This window comes from Astyanax mexicanus, chromosome 4 (assembly GCF_023375975.1).
Source record: "Astyanax mexicanus isolate ESR-SI-001 chromosome 4, AstMex3_surface, whole genome shotgun sequence".
NCBI classification, from domain to species: Eukaryota; Metazoa; Chordata; class Actinopteri; order Characiformes; family Acestrorhamphidae; genus Astyanax; species Astyanax mexicanus.
The window spans coordinates 177063-195554 of record NC_064411.1 but is presented as its reverse complement, the minus strand read 5'-3'; the positions used below and the strand labels follow the sequence as shown (position 1 = coordinate 195554).

General features: G+C 40.1%; 1 protein-coding gene and 1 long non-coding RNA gene across 3 annotated transcripts in view; one reads left to right on the top strand and one right to left on the bottom strand.

The window, feature by feature from the left end:
- The first annotated feature begins 5370 nt into the window (after window positions 1-5370).
- kirrel1b (kirre like nephrin family adhesion molecule 1b) overlaps window positions 5371-18492 on the top strand; it is an 80471-nt gene continuing 67349 nt past the window's right edge. For both annotated transcript variants that reach the window (XM_049478524.1, XM_049478523.1), the window contains exon 1: window positions 5371-5466. In XM_049478524.1, coding sequence (XP_049334481.1) covers window positions 5415-5466 — 52 coding nt within the window. In that variant the 5' untranslated portion in view covers window positions 5371-5414. The remainder of the gene's footprint in view (window positions 5467-18492) is intronic.
- Window positions 13190-14518, bottom strand: LOC125801689 (uncharacterized). The gene is made up of 3 exons (XR_007438855.1): window positions 14463-14518; window positions 13819-14293; window positions 13190-13508 (listed from the first exon to the last, which is right to left on the bottom strand). It is a non-coding gene; the product is annotated as an uncharacterized LOC125801689 (long non-coding RNA).

The window sequence follows — 18492 nt, the reverse complement described above, 5'->3', positions numbered from 1 at the left end:
TATACCCTCTCTTCCCAGGCTTAAAATCAATATGACATATAAGGGTTAAGCAGTTTCATGACTAACTTTGATTCCAAGTGTTTTAGTAATGAGAGTGAAGGAGGTCATCATTTAACTAAAGAAATCTTCAATATTATATATTATTTTAAAGATGGAAAACACTGGAAAACTCAGTGCACAGCAGCAAAATCGAAAAAGAAGACAAAAGACCACTAAAATACCATATTTTTTGCACTATAAGGCGCATTTAAAATCCTTTAATTTCCCTAAAACTATCAGTATTATCCGGTGCTCCTTATGTATGAATTTTATCAGTCAGGTATTAAGGAGCAGTAAAGCCCCTCTGCTGAAGTACAGAGTTATACAGGAGTTTCAGTGAAGTATTAGCATTAGCCGCTAACTGCAGCGCTAGCTCTTTCAATGTTCAGATGTGAGTATTAACATGACTGTAGTCTGCGTGTTTACTGTGTTAAAACAAGCTAAGTGGGATGAATCACTGTCTGAAAGCTCCCTGAGTTACCAGAACACATTTACTAGCACTAAGCTCTGCTAGCCACGGCTAGCGCTGCTGCTAACCATGCTGTTGAAAGTATTGAAAAGCTAAGCTTACTGTAAAAACTGGAAGTGCTTTACTCGCCCAAATAAACAGGATTTTTTTTAGGAGAGATATCCTTGTAGATTTACAACATGACGACACCCCTGTTCCTTACTAGTGTCGCCTAAAATGCACCTTATTTATAAACATAGACCAGAAAATAGACGTACATTGATAGTCCAAAAGATAATAAGAAAAAGATTTTCCTCTGGGGAAGAAAAACCCTTTCACAATATCTAAAATCAAAAATATTACAAATAGGTTTTTAAGAAACACCATAGAGGAACCACTTTTGGTTTTGTAAAGATAGAAGTTTGGGCAGATTTGGAGGCTAAATCCCACACAGATTACCACAGAGTTCTAATTAGAAAATACTGGCTGAAGCTCTGATTAAACTCTGCATGTTTCTTTAATATCTGATGATACATCCTGATCATGTTATGAGTTACAACAGAAAATATCCTTCTTAATGGTCCTTTAAATAACCCTAATAAGAAACTCCACAGGTAAATGGATGTATAAAATCATTGCTAGCTTGTTCCCTTCAGAGATGATTAAGGTAGGTTCTGTTTAAACTGAAATGAAAAGGTTTATATGATATCATTACATATTTTAATATAATAAAATATTGGAATGTGTGATTTCTGTCGAGCATTTTCACCCATAAAAGCTTCAGCTGCTCTTATAGAACATCACACAGGTCCAGTTTAATTCTTTACTTTAATTTTCAGCTGCCCAATGAACATCTTTATATAGACACAGAGTCTTACTGATGTAACAATGTACACTTTTTATTGGATAATTACCAAAACAATGAGATGTGATGTTTGCCAGTAAAATTCTTATCCTTCTCTGGTTGATTTCCATTACAAATGATTGATAAAACATAAAAAGTTACTGTACCAACCCATTTGTCAGTGCTGCACAGCAAGAAGACAAGTCGACACAAATGTACGTTTAATATATTAACGAAAACAAGACAGCAAAACAGAACATAGGAACTAATAAACACAGAAACTGACAAGAACCGACAAGAAAACACAGAAACAAAAAGGCTATATATACACACGAAAGGAGACAGGAAACAAGAAACCCCTGGGGACAGGTGACAATGGGGCGGAGCTACAGACAGTAAGTAAGTAAGTAAGTGGAAAGGAGTAAATTTACAGTGTCCAGACTCATCTACGCAGACTCAGTACTGTGACTGTAGCCAAGGCTGCTAAATACTACTAAATACTGACTTACTAAATACTAAGAAACAACAGCAAGACAACACAGAAAAGGGACTGGTTTTATTTTTTCACTATTGGTTGCATTTTCACACTTGTATGCTGCCACAAGAAGGTTAACTGTGGAGACGCCGTGGAAAACGTATGTCCTTGGATGTGCACACACCTCCATGTAAAAGCCACGACCTGAACGCTATAGTACAGATACTGAGATAAAATCATCAGAGCCATTGGTTACTCAGGTGGGAGAAACTTATAGAAACTATAAATTGTTTGGACATTGTTGAAAAATTATTGTTTGCAGTTTGTAGCCACAAGGCATTTAAAAGAAGCTGCTGTAGTCAGATGAGACCCAAAAGCTAAACTTTTTGGCCTAAATAAAAGGCGCTATGTGTCGAGAAAAAAAAGAACACACCATCCCGACTGTGAAACATGGTGGTGGCAGCACCATGCTGTGGGGATGCTTTTTTTAGCAGGGACAGAGAAGCTGGTCAGAGTTGATGATGCTGGGAAGATGGATGGAGTTAAGCAAAGGGCAATCCTGGAGATAAAACATGTTGTAGGCTGTAAAAGACTTGAGACTGGGAAGGAGATTCACCTCCCAGCAGGACAATGACCCTAAACATACAGCCAGAGCTACAGGGGAATGGTTTGGATCAAAGAATATTAATGTGTTAGAATGGCCCAGTCAACGTCCTGACATAAATTCCATTGAATGTCTGTGGAAGAAATGAAAATTGCTGTTCACAGACGCTCTCCATCCAGTCAAATTTCAGCCACTAGATGCGCAAAGCATGTAGAGACAAACCGCAAAAGACTTGCTGCTGGAATTGCAGCAAAAGGTGGCTCTACTATGTATTGCTATGCTAATCACACTTTTCAGATTTTTATTTGATAAAAATTTTAAAATCTATGTATCATTTTCATTCCACTTCACAGTTATGTGCTACTTTGTGTTGTTTTAGCACTTAAAATCTCAATAAAATACTTTTAACTTTATGATTGTATGGTGACAAAATGTGAAAATTTTCAAAGGGTGTGAATACTTTTGCAAGCCTAAAACAAACTCATAAATATAAACATAATTACTTATAGTGACTTAATTTTTAGGTCGGTGTTGCCTCTGGTGTCTCTCCCCAGTGAAGGGTTTCAATCAGTCCGATCAGTCCAATGCAGGCCAGCTGGGACAGACAGGGGCTGTGCATCATGGTGTGTGGTGGACCAAGGGATCCCCCGCCTCCGCACGTCACAGGTAGATATGTAAATGATTACAGGTGTGGTCTGATTAGACACTGGGTCTTCTCACACAAGGTTATATAAGAGTATTCCCGACTGCCCTATTAAAAGGCTCTAGAGGCCTTTTTTGAGTAGAGTACCAGTGAGTTGCTGAGGTACATTATTTATTTTGTCCATAACTGTATGTCTATTTGTCAAATAAAGAACAGCATTTAATGTGACTAATCAGGTCTATGTTGCTTCGAATACAACATTTACAGCACTCTCTGACACACATATACTAAGAGGGACAAATCAATAACCAGTTAAATCAATGTAAAGCAGTGAGTGAACAACTTGTATAACAGTGTAAATTTGCTATGACCTCAAAAAAACTCATCCAATAACATACATCCAATAATAATGTCTAAACCACTGGTAACAAAAAAGTGAGTACACCTATTTTGTCCAAAGTGTCCCTATCATCCAGCACAAGCTTTACAGGATGTAGCTGTAATCCTCCACCACTCTTCCACACTGCATCAAAGACCTTGTCCTCCTCCACCTTCCATTTGAGGATTTCCCACAGAGGCACAAAAGGCATTTAAAACGCAACCAAGACACTCCCACCACCATGATGTTGACCATAAGCAAGACATAGTTGTATTTGTACTCCTCACCTGGTTGTCACCACACACACTTGAGACCATCTCAACCAAAAAAGTTTATCTTGATCTCGTCAGAGCACAGAACATGATTCCAGTAACCCATGTCCAACTGTTTGGAGGCTTTATTGTACAGCATCTTTAGGAGAAGCCTCCTTCTGAGGCAATAGCCATGCAGACAGGGTTGATGCAGTATGTGGCATATGGTCATAGCATTGACAGGCTGAGCCCCACTCCTTTAACCTCTAGATATGATGCTAGGCGAGGCCTGTTCTGAGTGGAACCTGTCCTGTTAAATTATTGTATTCGCTTGGTCATCATGTTGTATCTCAGGGTAAACACTTTTTTCCCAGCCGTTTAGACATTAATGGATGTGTGTTAACTTATTTTGAGGGCACAGTAAATTTACACTGTTTTACAAGCTGTACACTGACTACTTTACTCTGTATCAAAGTGTCATATTTTCAGTGTTGTCCCATGACAATTTATATCAAATATTTAAAAAAAATATTCTTATTTTTGTAAAATACTTTATATCCATCCAAACCTACCACAATTCCCTTCATGCAACTAAACATTGGTGTTTTGGGACAAACAAGTGCTGTGTTGTAAAAAAGGCTCTCATAGGGAATGTTTGGATAGTGTACCTCTTGGTGAGAGACTCGACTGCTGGACATGTCACTTAAAGACATGTGCAGTGATCTACGAGTCGTAATTGAGAAACCTGGACTGCTAAAGTTTTGAAATGTATCGTCTTTACTGTTGAGTCCAGCGATCGAGGTTAAGGGTGGAGATCTCCTGCTGAAGGCTTCAGTCTCGCTGTTGCTGTGGAGAAACACGCTGCTCCAGCTGCTGGGGTGATGATGTTGGGCGCTCCCTCTCTCTCTCTTTCTGCGTGGTGGCGTTGTGGAGCTGTGTGGAGCTCAGTGGAGGAGCTGTGTGAGGAGGGTGAGCGGCGGCTCCTCGGCAGCAGCTGGCCGGCGCTGTTTCCAGGGGCTGGCTCTCTCCCACACCGCTGCTCTGACATTGAACAGCGTGGAAGGACGAGAGCAGAACCGCTGCAGTACCGCAGAGCACCGCTGGGGCCTGGGCGGCGCTGTTTACCCTGAAACCGGGTTAACTAGAGAGAGTTACAGTGAAGAGAGAGAGAGTGAGAGAGAGAGAGAGGTGGAAGAATAAAGGAAGAAAGAGTAGAGAAAAAATTGAGGGAGAGAGAGAGAGAGGGAGGGTAAGAGGGAGAGAGAGAAAGAAAGGATAGAGGAAGGGGAGAGAGGGAGAGTAATTAAAGAAAGAAAGAGAAGAGAAGGAAAACAGAGAGAGAGGGATAGAAGAGAGACAGAGAGAGAGAGGAGGAGAGAGAGAAAGTAAAAGAAGGAAATAGAGAGAGATTGAGAGTGAGAAAGAGAGGGAAGGGATAGAGGAAAGGAAGAGAGAGAGTGTGAGGAAGAGAGAGTGAGAGACGAGAGAGGAGAGTGAGACAGTGAGAGAGTGAGGAGGAGAGAGAGAGAGAGGTAGAGGTAGAGTCTTGTTAATGAAGGGATGTAGTGAAAGGGAAGCCACAGATCGAGAGGAGGAGACAGCAGCAGCAGCAGCAGCGCGCGGGATGCTCGGGAGGAGCGCGCGGACGGACCCCCGCAGCAGCGGCAGTAGTGGGGGGCTGTAGAGCTGAATTGATGGTGGGGGCAGCGGCTGGGGGTCGGGGGCTCAGCCATGGCTTCGGTTTGGATTTTAACTTTAGCCATCGGGGTCTCCGTTCACAGAGGTAAGCAGCCTTCACACACACACACACACACACACACACGCCGTATCACATGGTGTATATAGGCAGTCAGTTATACCTGAGGAAGTCCAGACAGTGCTGGCCACGTTTTTTTTTTCTATTATCATTTTGTGTCTTCTTGTCTTTGATTCACTGTATTTCTCTCTCTCTCTATCTCTCCTCTCCTCTCTATCATGTCTCTTTCTCTCTGTTTCTCATTCTCAACAATTCTCTTTCTCTCTCTCGTGTCTTGTTCTCTTTTTTTCATTTCTTTTCTCTCTCATTTACAATATCTTTCTTTATGTGTCTCGTTTCTTCTCTCTCTTCATTTATCTGGCTTCTATTTTTTCTCCCTTTTTCATTCTGTCTGTCTTTGTACTCTCTCTCTCTCTCTCTTTCTGTCTTTCTCTCTCTCTACCTCATTCTTACTCCTTTACTATCATTCATTCTGTCTCTCTCCACCTCTCATAATTTCTGTCTCTCTTATTGTTTATCTCTTTTCTTGTCTCCTTGACCATCTTTCCCCATCTTCCTCTTTTATTCTCTGTATTACTCTGTCTTTCTTTCATTTTTCTTATATGTATATAAGTGTGTGTGTGTGTGTGTGTGTAGGTAGGTGATGCTGGTGTTGATCAGCTGTATTGAAAATCAGTACAGCAGTCTTTGTTTAATAACTCATACTGTGTAAGCTCAGACACAGCCTGCGTGTGTTCGCGCGCGCGCGTGTGTGTGTGTGTCCTGATATACCATGACCTTCCCCCGTTTTATCCACATAAAAGACATGGCACGCGCTCACGCACACACACGCGCGCGCGCGCGCACACACGATCAGCTATCACACACAAAGAAGGGTTAGCTCTGAGCTGCGGTTAGCACGAGCCGTCGTCCGCCCTCATCAGCATTCATGTTTGGTGTGTGTGTGTGTGTGTGTGCAGTCGGACTGGTGCTAGTCCTCAGAGAGAGAGAGAGTCTCGTGCAGACTGCCTTGTTCCCGCGCGTTCTGTACAGACACGCGCGCGCGCACACAGCACCTGAGTGTCACGAGCCAGCACATCACAATGAACGTTGAATAGACCTGAATAGACCATACAATATTTAAAATAACAATATGTACTTGTGTTTTGTATATAATGTAAACATTTATACAGTATATATCCATATAAATAATTTATAGATTTCTGAAAATGCTACATGTGGTATAGTCAGTTTAACAAAAGACTTACATTCATACACTACAGGTGCAAAAGTATTTGCTCGTCTGCCTTTACACGCGTATGCGCACACATATGACATACCATTCTTATTCCATTGGGTTTGATATGATGTGGGAACTCTTCTGAGAAGGATTTTCACAAGGTTTAGGAGTGTATTTATGTGAATTAGTGAACATTCTTCTAGAAGAGCATTTGTAAGGTCAGGCACTGATACTGGATGAGAAGTCTGTCCACTCTGTTCATCCTAAAGGTGTTGTATTAGGTTGAGATCAGGACTCTGTGCAGACCAGTCATGTTCTTCTACCCCAGATTCTACTCCTTAATTCATGTCTATGTGGATGAAGCTTTGTGCACTGGTGTGCAGTAATGTTGGAACAGGAAAAGGCCCTTCCCAAACTGTTCCTGTAACATATTTTGGTATTTTAAAGCATAATTCCTCCTCCACCAAAATTTCACTTGGCAAAATGAGGTCAGGCAAGCACGGTTCTCTTGGGAACTGCTAAATGCACACTTGTCCACCAGATTGGCAGACGGAGAAGTGTGATTTATCACTCCAGAGAACATGCCTCCACCGCTCTGAAATGTCCAGTGGCAGTATGCTTTACACCCTTGAATCCAATGCTTTGCATTGTGTTTCAAACCCATTCCATGAAGCTCTCCATGCTTTCCTGTTCTTGATCTAATCTGTAGCCACATGAAGAGGTCTTCAGGTTTGTAGTGATGAGTTCCTCTCCATAGTACGTTATTTTATGTGGTCTGTCACTTCATGGCTTAGTTGCTTGTGTTACAATATTACTGACAGTTGGCTGTGGAATATTTAGTAGGAAAGACATTTCACAACTGCACAGGTGCTGCATCTTATCACAGTACCACACCAGAATTAACTGATGTCAACGGGTGATTGTAATCATTATTTGCTTAGTCATACGTCTCCCTATACAGGAATCTAGAATATGTGTATTGTGGTCAGATTGCTATCAGCAAAAGACTGGGTCTATCAGGGTATGGGGGCGTGTCACTACACTTCTGGGATACAGTATTAATGCAGAAACATACAATTGAATCTTAGAGTAACATAGGCTGACTTTAAGGCACCCACATAATTTTCCTTTATAAATCATTGGTTGTTCAGATCAGCAATTTCAGTTAAATATATCATATAGCAGATGAACACAGAGATGTTTGAGAAGTGAAATGAAGTTTATAGGATTTACAGAAAGTGTGCAATAATTATTGAAATTAAATTAGGCAGGTGCATCAATGTAAACTTAAAAAAAAACTTATACATACAAAAATATTTAGTAGCTCCTGCTTTTGTAAAAAATAACAGCCTCTAAACTCTTCCTATAGCTTCCAATGAGAGTCTGGTTGAAGCTTCTGGTTGAAGATATTTTGGATCATTCTTCTTTATAAATCATCTCCAATTCAGTCAGGTTTGATTCAGGTTTCTGATCGTAGAAACCTTCTGATCGTACTTGTTCATCTGCATGAAAGCTTTAGTAGATTTAGAGCAGAGTTTAGGGTTTAGTGTTTAGGGTCGTTGTCTTGTTGAAGGATCCAGCCCCGGTGCTTTAACTTTAACTTTCTCACTGATTCTTCAACATTGTTCTGAAGAATCTGCTGATTTTGACTGGAATCCATGAGATTCTCAACCTTAACAAGATTCCCAGTACCTGCACTGATCCACCAAATCCCCACAGCATGATGGAACTGGCACTAATTTTACTGTGGGGAGCAGTAAAGTGTTTGTGTTGAAATGCTGTTTTCTTTTTTCTCCATGCATAAATAACTGCCCTCCAGATAACTCAATTTTAGATTCATCAGTCCACAGAAACTTATTCCAACATGAAGCTGCTTGTTCAAATGTGCTTTAGCTTTAGCATACCTCAAGTGACTCTGTTTGTGGCTCAGAAAAGGCTTCTTCTGCATTTCTCTCCCATACACAAATTTTGTGTTCCAATAATTAGTGCTTAAGATATTCAAATCAATAAAAGAACAAGGGAGCTCATATTTATGCACCTGCCTACTTTAGTTTAAAGAATTATTGCACGCTTTCTGTAAATCCTATAAACTTCATTTCACTCCTCTAATATCACTGTGTTCGTCTGCTTTATGATATATTTATCTAAAATTACTGATCTGAACAACCAATGATTTATTAAGAAAAATAATGAAAATTATCAGAGGTACACAAACTTTTTCATAACACTGTATTTTGTGTATTTTTCAACAATACAATGGCATGCCTGTGAATGAAGAGGGTACTGTTACTTGACGTGTTTGCTGGAAGAAGGGAATAAAATAACACCTGAAATATTTAATGTTTAAATGTTGTGGAAAGGAATAATGACTACATCATGCTTTACTAAATGCTTTATGTTTTACTGTCACACGTGTTTTTATTTTTTAAATAAGGAATATATATAGATTTATGAAGGAAATTAAGTGGATCAGACAAAACATTAAATATATTGGGTTGGTACTGTCTGCAATCAAAAAAGTATTTCTTTTTAGGGAGAGGGAGATGTTGGATTTGTCCCAGATATGTTGATTTTGGTGTTTTAAACATCTAAACAGGTTGTTTTTTGCAGTTAAAGCAGCAGTCTCCTGCCCATGTAGACTGGAAATAAACAGATAAAAACAGCTAGTTAGTTGCCTGGAAATGGCCATGAGTAACGTTTACCGTTACTCGTTTTGGATGTAAGGTAATCTCTCAACGTATAATCACATTCGTCGCTACATTGAGTCAAAATAAAGTCTAACTTTCAGTTTCTGTACGTCACAGAGTTCTGTGACGTACTGCGCAGTTCTAGTTATAAAATACTGGCTTTAGCTCTGCTGCCAAGAAATTCCCATTTGATGACACATCCTGATCATTTGATCATCTACTACTGTAAATATATATTCCTGAATGGTCCTTTAATGTAAGCTTTAATGCTTGGACTATGAACCTTTAAATAAATTACAGAATAAAAGTCTTGCCGTTTTAAGGGGGTTTCAGGTTCTAGCACTCCAGACCTTTGGCTGTGCTGCCCTGACCTGCATCTGTGGTCAATTTCAGAACCAGGCGACACAGAAAGATGAAGACTGGTGTGTATATATTTGGGGTTTGTCTGGGGACTCAGTGTTGAATGATCTCCGCAGAACCGTCGGCACTGTCAAATAAACGAGGAGAATGAGAGACAGATGGTGAGACAGAGAGAAAGAGGAGTGGAGTCGGAGTGGTCGTCTTCTCAGAAGAGAAGGAGTCAGCTAGTTTCTGAGATGGTGGGATGAAGAGAGAGAGAGAGAGAATGACAGCAGGGGAGGAGAGTGAGTGACAGGGATGCGTATGATGGAGGGAGGGAGGGAGGGAGGAGTGAATGTGTCAGCAGTGGTGATGAGACTGAAGGGATGGGAGGAGAAGGATCCGGTATGAAGTTTGAAATGATGTTTTCTTTTCATTAGCGTGTTGCTGTTCTTTCATTAGCTCAGCTGGGGAGGTGTTTGTGGTATGTTGTCTCTGCTCAGCGAGTTTAATGAATCTGGGGAATTTAACCCTGTAACAACAAACACTGTCAGGGCTTTTATTATTAATAACTTGTGTGTGTACATTACAGAGCATCACAGCAGTATTAAACAAATCACAGGCTTTATTATTGTTTTATTACACAGTAACTACAGTGTAATACTGAATTATAAACTGTGTAAAACTCTGTAAGAACAGGTTCATATTTTAGATCTAATCACACCTCAAAAGTAACACAATGATCGCAGCTCATGACCTGTTTTGTGTTGAATTGAATGTAGCATTAGACCATTTTCTGTTCACACTATCATCTTCTTAAGACCTTGATTTAAATTTCCATTAAAAGAAAATGAACCGAATTTGATCCCGATGCTCTCTAAGAGTAGTCCCGTTCTTCTTCCAGTTCTTTTCACTTTCAGACCACTTTCTGTTCACACCACAGCTCATTTAGACCTATGGTAAAGTGAAACTTAAAGAGAATCAACTGAAATTGTCCTCAATGCTTTTCATCTTCACAATGTAAGTGGCCTCTAAAAGGGACTAAATCCTCTTTTGGGTTCTTTTTTTTTTTTTTTAGCAAAGATAAGCTCTTATTCTTTGTTCCATTAGAACTTGCTGGCCAGTAATATTTTAACTGGTTGGAACCTGATTTGGGATTTAGCATTTTGATTGGGATTTTGCTCTGATAATAAACTGCCTGGACCAAAAACTCAAATATTTGGTTGGACCACCTTTGTCTATGATTGAGGCACGCCTTCACTGTGGCATTGTTTCAATAAGCTTCAGCAACGTCACAAGATTTATTTTAATCCAGTGCTGCATTAATTAATTTTTCACCAAGATCTTGCAGCAGCATTGATGATGGTAGAGTCTGACCAACCGCTGCACAAAGCATGCTCTTCTCCATCCAGCACTTTATCCCAAAGATTCTCAGTGAGGTTAAGATCTGGACTCTGTGGTGAACTCTCTCTCAATCCATGTGTGAAAATGATAAATGATGATCTCATGCTCCCTGAACCCTGAACTCTTTCACAATTCCAGCTCCATCAATCCTGATATTGTTCATCTTGGAATATGTTTGTTTTCATCAGAGAAGAAAAAATCCATTGATGGAAGAATAACCTGGTCTATATTCAGTATATTCAGGTAGAGTCAGCTGACCTCATTCTTTCAGCACATACTGTTACGGAACCTAAACCTGCAGACCAACTGCAGCATCAGCCAACCAACACATCATTTACTTACTTACATCCAGGTGAAACACCACAATGTTTGTTGAACCCTGTTAAAAAGAAACCTAAAAGGGAGCAACTGCAACTTGTAGAATTTTGTGGTGACATTGTAAAGGAACTTGAAAGCAAAGTCTTTTCATTCTTCTTCAGCACTCATGAGATCTGACACCACTGTCTGTCTACACCAGACCCAGTGGGTTCCAGCAGATCTGTTTTTTGAGCCATGAGAAGAATTTCAGACTGTTCACTTTGCTTTAGTTGTGAAAGAAGCTGGACCAAAGGACCACAATTTGGTGAACCAAAAGAGGTGGACTCAGTCTGGATCTACTGAACCACGGTCCAGTTCTTCTGCAGTATGGGTACAGATTACACTGGTGATTCTGTATGTACTGTAACTGTAAAGGAGATCAAATTCTGGCAGGGAGGCAGAACACCTAAAAAAAAGCAACTTTTTAAACTGACGACATTCTTCATAAAAATCAGTGTATATCAATTATAGAGAGAGAGTCCGCCCACATACTGTAGGTTAAGATGACAGGATGTAGAAAAGCTGTTAATTGTGCAGTGTGAAACTAAAACTAAATCTACCAAATACAATGTAACAAATCAGTCTTTTTTCCATTTTCTCCCCAATTTACACAGCCAATTCATTCACACCCCACTCATTAGGAGTCCCCCATCACTAGTAATGCCCCAGCCCTCCACAGGAGGGTGAAAACTATCTATGTGCTTTCTCAAATACATGTGAAGTCAGCCACCGCTTCTTTCCGATACATGAGCTCACAGAAGCCCTGTGCTGCGGACATCACCCTAGGAGTGATGTGGGAAGAGAGCGCCATCTACTGTACCCACCCAGAGGGAGCAGGGTTATTATGGCAAAGCTGCATGAGCGGGGGTTCGAACCGGCGACCTCCCGCTAATAGTGGCATCGCTTTAGACCGCTGGACCACTTGGCGCCCAGTCTTGGTTTTGATTCTAGTCTGCAATTTTGAGGGAATTATATTTTGATTAAATGTAATATTTTTAAGATTTGAATTGTATCATATTGTATGTAATTGAGAGAGTCTAGAGGAGAGGTGTTCTTTGAGCTCTGTGTCCTGTTGTTTTCTTCAGTAGTCCAGGACTGACTGTATATGTGTCAAACAGAACAAAAGGACTCTTTTCTCTTAGTTATATCAGAGGATATCAGTATTCTGTTGTTCTGAATGAACACGCTTTTGTTTAAAAGACCAACCTGTTGTTTAGATAGTAGTGATTATAGTATTTAAATATACGAGTGTAAATATAAATAATAAATTACACACATTTCCAGGCTAAGGTTTTAGAACACTGCTACTGTTCAGTAGTTCAGTAGCAGTGCTGTATGATTCAGACAAGCTGCTTTTTTTATTTTCCCATCTTATCGTGTGTTAGTGTTGCACTTCACCTGACAGAATTATTCGCTTCACTGGTGAGACGTAGTTCAGTGTTAATCTGAGCTAAAGGCTAAAGCTGTTTCCATGTGGGTCAGCCAGACGTCTTCCTGTAGCAGTTTCCTCCAGTTTCTAATAGTCTTTTGAAGGTGTAGGAAACGCTCTCTGCCTTTATTTGTAATTTCTTTATAGAAATACTTAAATATATTTCATAGTTATTGTGAGTTCTCTGTGTTTCTTTTTCTTTTTACGAAAGTGTAAATGTGCTTTATGTTGTGTAAATGCTTAAAAACTCCAGCAGCACTGCTGTATCTGATCCACTCACTGTACCACCAGCTCAACACACACTAACACCTCATACACCACCACCATGCTAATCACTGCTAATCACTGCTGTATCTGATCCACTCACTGTACCAGCTCAACACACACTAACACCTCATACACCACCACCATGCTAATCACTGCTGTATCTGATCCACTCACTGTACCACCAGCTCAACACTCACTAACACCTCATACACCACCACCATGCTAATCACTGCTAATCACTGCTGTATCTGATCCACTCACTGTACCACCAGCTCAACACTCACTAACACCTCATACACCACCACCATGCTAATCACTGCTGTATCTGATCCACTCACTGTACCACCAGCTCAACACTCACTAACACCTCATACACCACCACCATGCTAATCACTGCTGTATCTGATCCACTCACTGTACCACCAGCTCAACACTCACTAACACCTCATACACCACCACCATGCTAATCAGTGCTAATCACTGCTGTATCTGATCCACTCACTGTACCAGCTCAACACACACTAACACCTCATACACCACCACCATGCTAATCACTGCTGTATCTGATCCACTCACTGTACCAGCTCAACCACACACTAACACCTCATACACCACCACCATGCTAATCACTGCTGTATCTGATCCACTCACTGTACCAGCTCAACACACACTAACACCTCATACACCACCACCATGCTAATCACTGCTAATCACTGCTGTATCTGATCCACTCACTGTACCAGCTCAACACACACTAACACCTCATACACCACCACCATGCTAATCACTGCTGTATCTGATCCACTCACTGTACCACCAGCTCAACACTCACTAACACCTCATACACCACCACCATGCTAATCAGTACTAATCACTGCTGTATCTGATCCACTCACTGTACCACCAGCTCAACACACACTAACACCTCATACACCACCACCATGCTAATCACTGCTGTATCTGATCCACTCACTGTACCACCAGCTCAACACTCACTAACACCTCATACACCACCACCATGCTAATCACTGCTAATCACTGCTGTATCTGATCCACTCACTGTACCAGCTCAACACTCACTAACACCTCATACACCACCACCATGCTAATCACTGCTGTATCTGATCCACTCACTGTACCACCAGCTCAACACTCACTAACACCTCATACACCACCACCATGCTAATCACTGCTAATCACTGCTGTATCTAATCCACTCACTGTACCAGCTCAACACTCACTAACACCTCATACACCACCACCATGCTAATCACTGCTAATCACTGCTGTATCTGATCCACTCACTGTACCAGCTCAACACACACTAACACCTCATACACCACCACCATGCTAATCACTGCTAATCACTGCTGTATCTGATCCACTCACTGTACCACCAGCTCAACACTCACTAACACCTCATACACCACCACCATGCTAATCACTGCTAATCACTGCTGTATCTAATCCACTCACTGTACCAGCTCAACACTCACTAACACCTCATACACCACCACCATGCTAATCACTGCTAATCACTGAAGAACATATTTGAATATTTATATATATATTGGATATTTGTCTACAGTGGGAGCTATTTGGGTATATCTATCTGTATCTCTCAGTGCTACAGAATAATGTATTATAATGTGATGTGAGAGGAAGTGTAGTGAGATATGAGATGGTGAACGTTTATTAGCGCTGTATGATTGTTGTCTCAGTTTTCATGGATGAACAGAGATGTTCTGTGATCTTCTGGAAAATGACTCATGTCTGCTTCAGTGCAGGAAAATAATGACTGTCCTTATTAGACCCTTATAGTCCATTAAACTGTGAGAACCACTGAGACACACCACTGCTTTTTACCCAACAAGACAGAATCATGTGTATATAAGGACAATTTATGTGTGTATGTGTGTGTGTTTGTGTGTGTTTGTGTGTGTGTGTGTGTGTCAGAAATGGAAATCAAATTAGAGAGAAGAGATATAAATAAATGAATGGAGAACCCAGATTTACATAGATAAATGAAATTGATTTCAAATCCAATTCACGGAAAAAAAAAGATATTCTCAAAAAATTCAAGAACTTTGAAAGTATGTGCAGATTATCGTATGTACAGATTATCAAAAATGTTATGATGAAACTGGCTCTCATCAGGACCGACCAGAAAAGGAAGACCAGGACGCCTTGTGTGATTTGAAACAGCAAAAGGCATGTATTAATACTCTTCTAATTTGAAATAATCATAGGTGTGTTTCGGGTGCAATTTAAAAACAAAACAATCAGCGTGTCACTTGTCATTTCCTTTGGGAGCCAGGTATGCTCTGATTTTGATGAATCGCTATTTTAATGGTGCAGAGCCTCTGCGTTTCTCAGCAGACGATACTGACCTGCACGTTCATGCTGTGAAGTTTCGTGTAAGGAGCAGGGGGGGTTGCACTGGTGTTGAGTGTGCACGGAGTGCCTGAGTTGCCAAGATAGCATTGAACATCTGACGGTTGACTGTTGTCAGGGTTTAAATCAGTCAGTGATGCACCTGTGTTTTCCGTTGCTAAGATTGCAATATGGCAGACACTCACCTGATGCACCTCGCCGCACCGCACTTCCAGACCACTACACCGCACCCATCAGTGTAGATATATTCACAAGCACTGTTGCTATTTTAGCAACACAGGTGGAAGGTGTGAAAATAGACTGCACAGAATAATAGTTTTCTAAATGCTTCTTCACAGAGTATATAGAAAAAAAGGAAAATAAAAACACTGAATGAGAAGGTGTGTCCAGATTTTTACTGCTACTGTACTGTAAAGAAATACATTTTAGGTAGAAAAATCTCATTTAGATCCACTGTATTGTTTTTTTTTTTTAAGGCTAAGGTTACTGTAGGGGTTAGTATGGGCATAATATCACACGAGGCCCAGAAAAACCCAGACAGAGACAGTGATAAATGTGTGTGTGTGTGTGTGTGCATGCAAAAGTCAAGCGTTTGCATATTTGACAGTGCATGTCAGTCAGAATTAGGGCTGACACACTTCAATCATTCCCCGCTGTCAAACTGGATGAGAGAATGAGGAAAAGAGAGAGAGAGAGAGTCGGGGAGGAGAGACTAAATAAAAAAAGAGAGAAAGTCAATTTAAGGAAAATAATCACATATAAAGAGAGAGAGAAAAAGGGAAAGCTAATTCAAATACACAAATTCACTGTATCAAGCTAAATTTAAAAATAGAAAATTGGGTATAAAACTTAATCACATATTTCTTTCCATTCTGTATAATAAAGAAGAAATGGATTTTAATTCAAATTATTATCTAGTTTTTCATTTCAAACTTTCACAAACAGAATTTCAAGAAAAATGAAAAGTTTATTTTTCTCTCCATTTTTAGACTTGTCCATTTTTGTGTCTTGTAACACAAATCTGATGGTATAATCCAACTTGCGAAAAGCAAAAATGGAAAAACATTTAAAATAAAGAAAAGATTAATTTGTTCATTTTTCCGGAAATTCCGATTGTGAGAGTAAGAGAATCAAAAACTAAAAATGGAAAATTTTTACCTACTTTTGTATTTAGCGGTCAGAAAATTCAAATAAACCAATTAGAGAAACAAAATTCCCCAAAAAATGGAATTCAAACACAAATTTACAGAGATTATTCTAATTTACATGGAGACAAACATTTAAAAGGAACATAATTCTGATAGATACATGAAATAAAATAATGCAGAAACCAGATTGAGAGAGATAAATAGATTCAGATGGAAATGAAATTCAATTTCAGAGAGAAAAAGAGAGAGAGATCAAATGCATGAAAATATGTGAATTAAAATGAAATTAGATTTACTGAAAGAAACAATTTCAAATTCAAAAAAGGGAAATAAAAATGAAGAGCAAGAAAATGTAAATTCAGAAAGAAAAGAGGATTTAAATTCATATAGAAAAATGAAGTTCAGAAAAAAAATCAAATTTATACAGAAAACACAAATACAGGATACTTGGTGTTACACTGTGTTTTCTGTTAAATGGGAGGTGTGTGATTGGACGGTTCTGATTTAATGAAATACCAACCACATGTCCAGGGGGTGGGGCTTGATCTGATCCATCTCCTCCCATAAGTCCACTAAGTGAGGATAAGGTATCGATTCTATCTGCTTCAGACCAATGAGAACACAATGTAGGAGGAGTTGGGTCAGATTAAGCTCCACCCCCTGGATTTGTGGTTCTGTAGCTGGATTTAGTGAACTCTTCTCCAGTTCTCCTGCTTATGGGATGAGTAGAACTGGATCAGTAGACTGAAGACTCTGGTCCTGCTGGACCTCAGTGGTCAGTATAAGGGTGGAGATATACTTACAGTGCACTACACAGCTGTGTATGCATGGAGAGACCAAACTACTTTAAACTGAAGAAATCAGCAAACTAATTACCATTTCAACAACATATTTTACATCACAGATAAAAATACACACAAACCACATGATTAGCTTGTAGCATCTGGCTCAATAATACACAAAAACATGATTTTTTTAGCCTGTCCTGGCACCTGCGCTTGTGCAGATCTCCATAGAGAGCTGACACTCTTCTATTCTCAGTGTAAGCAGCGACCTGATTGGTTCTTTTTTTGAAGGGTAGGAATCACACACTGTAATATTTGGTTGGAGCGCCTTTAGCTTTAATTGCAGCACTCTGACATTCACTGTGGTATTGTTTCAATAAGCTTCTGCAACGTCACACGATTTATTTTAATCCAGTGCTGCATTAAGTAATGTTTCACCAAGATCTTTGATGATGGTAGAGTCTGACCAACCGCTGCACAAAGCAGCTCTTCTCCATCCAGCACTTTATCCCAAAGATTCTCAATGAGGTTAAGATCTGGACTCTGTGGTGAACTCTCTCTCAATCCATGTGTGAAAATGATAAATGATGATCTCATGCTCCCTGAACCCTGAACTCTTTCACAATTCCAGCACCATCAATCCTGACATTGTTCATCTTGGAATATGTTCGTGTTCATCAGGGAAGAAAAAAAATATCCATTAATGGAATAACCTGGTCTATATTCAGTATATTCAGGTAGAGTCAGCTGACCTCATTCTTTCAGCACATACTGTTGCTGAACCTAAACCTGCAGACCAACTGCAGCATCAACCAACCAACCAACACATCATTTACTTACTCTTCCATCTGTATGATGTGTCCATGCCGCTGTGGCAAGTGGAGGCCTCTAGTGGTAGCCTCCAGTAACACACGTACAAGTGTGTGAAGGGTTACGTTCACAATGCAGTCGGCTGTCTACGCAAGCGCATGGCAAAACAGCAAGTCTATCTGTACGTTTTAAAGTATAGTTTAGTGCTTTTTCC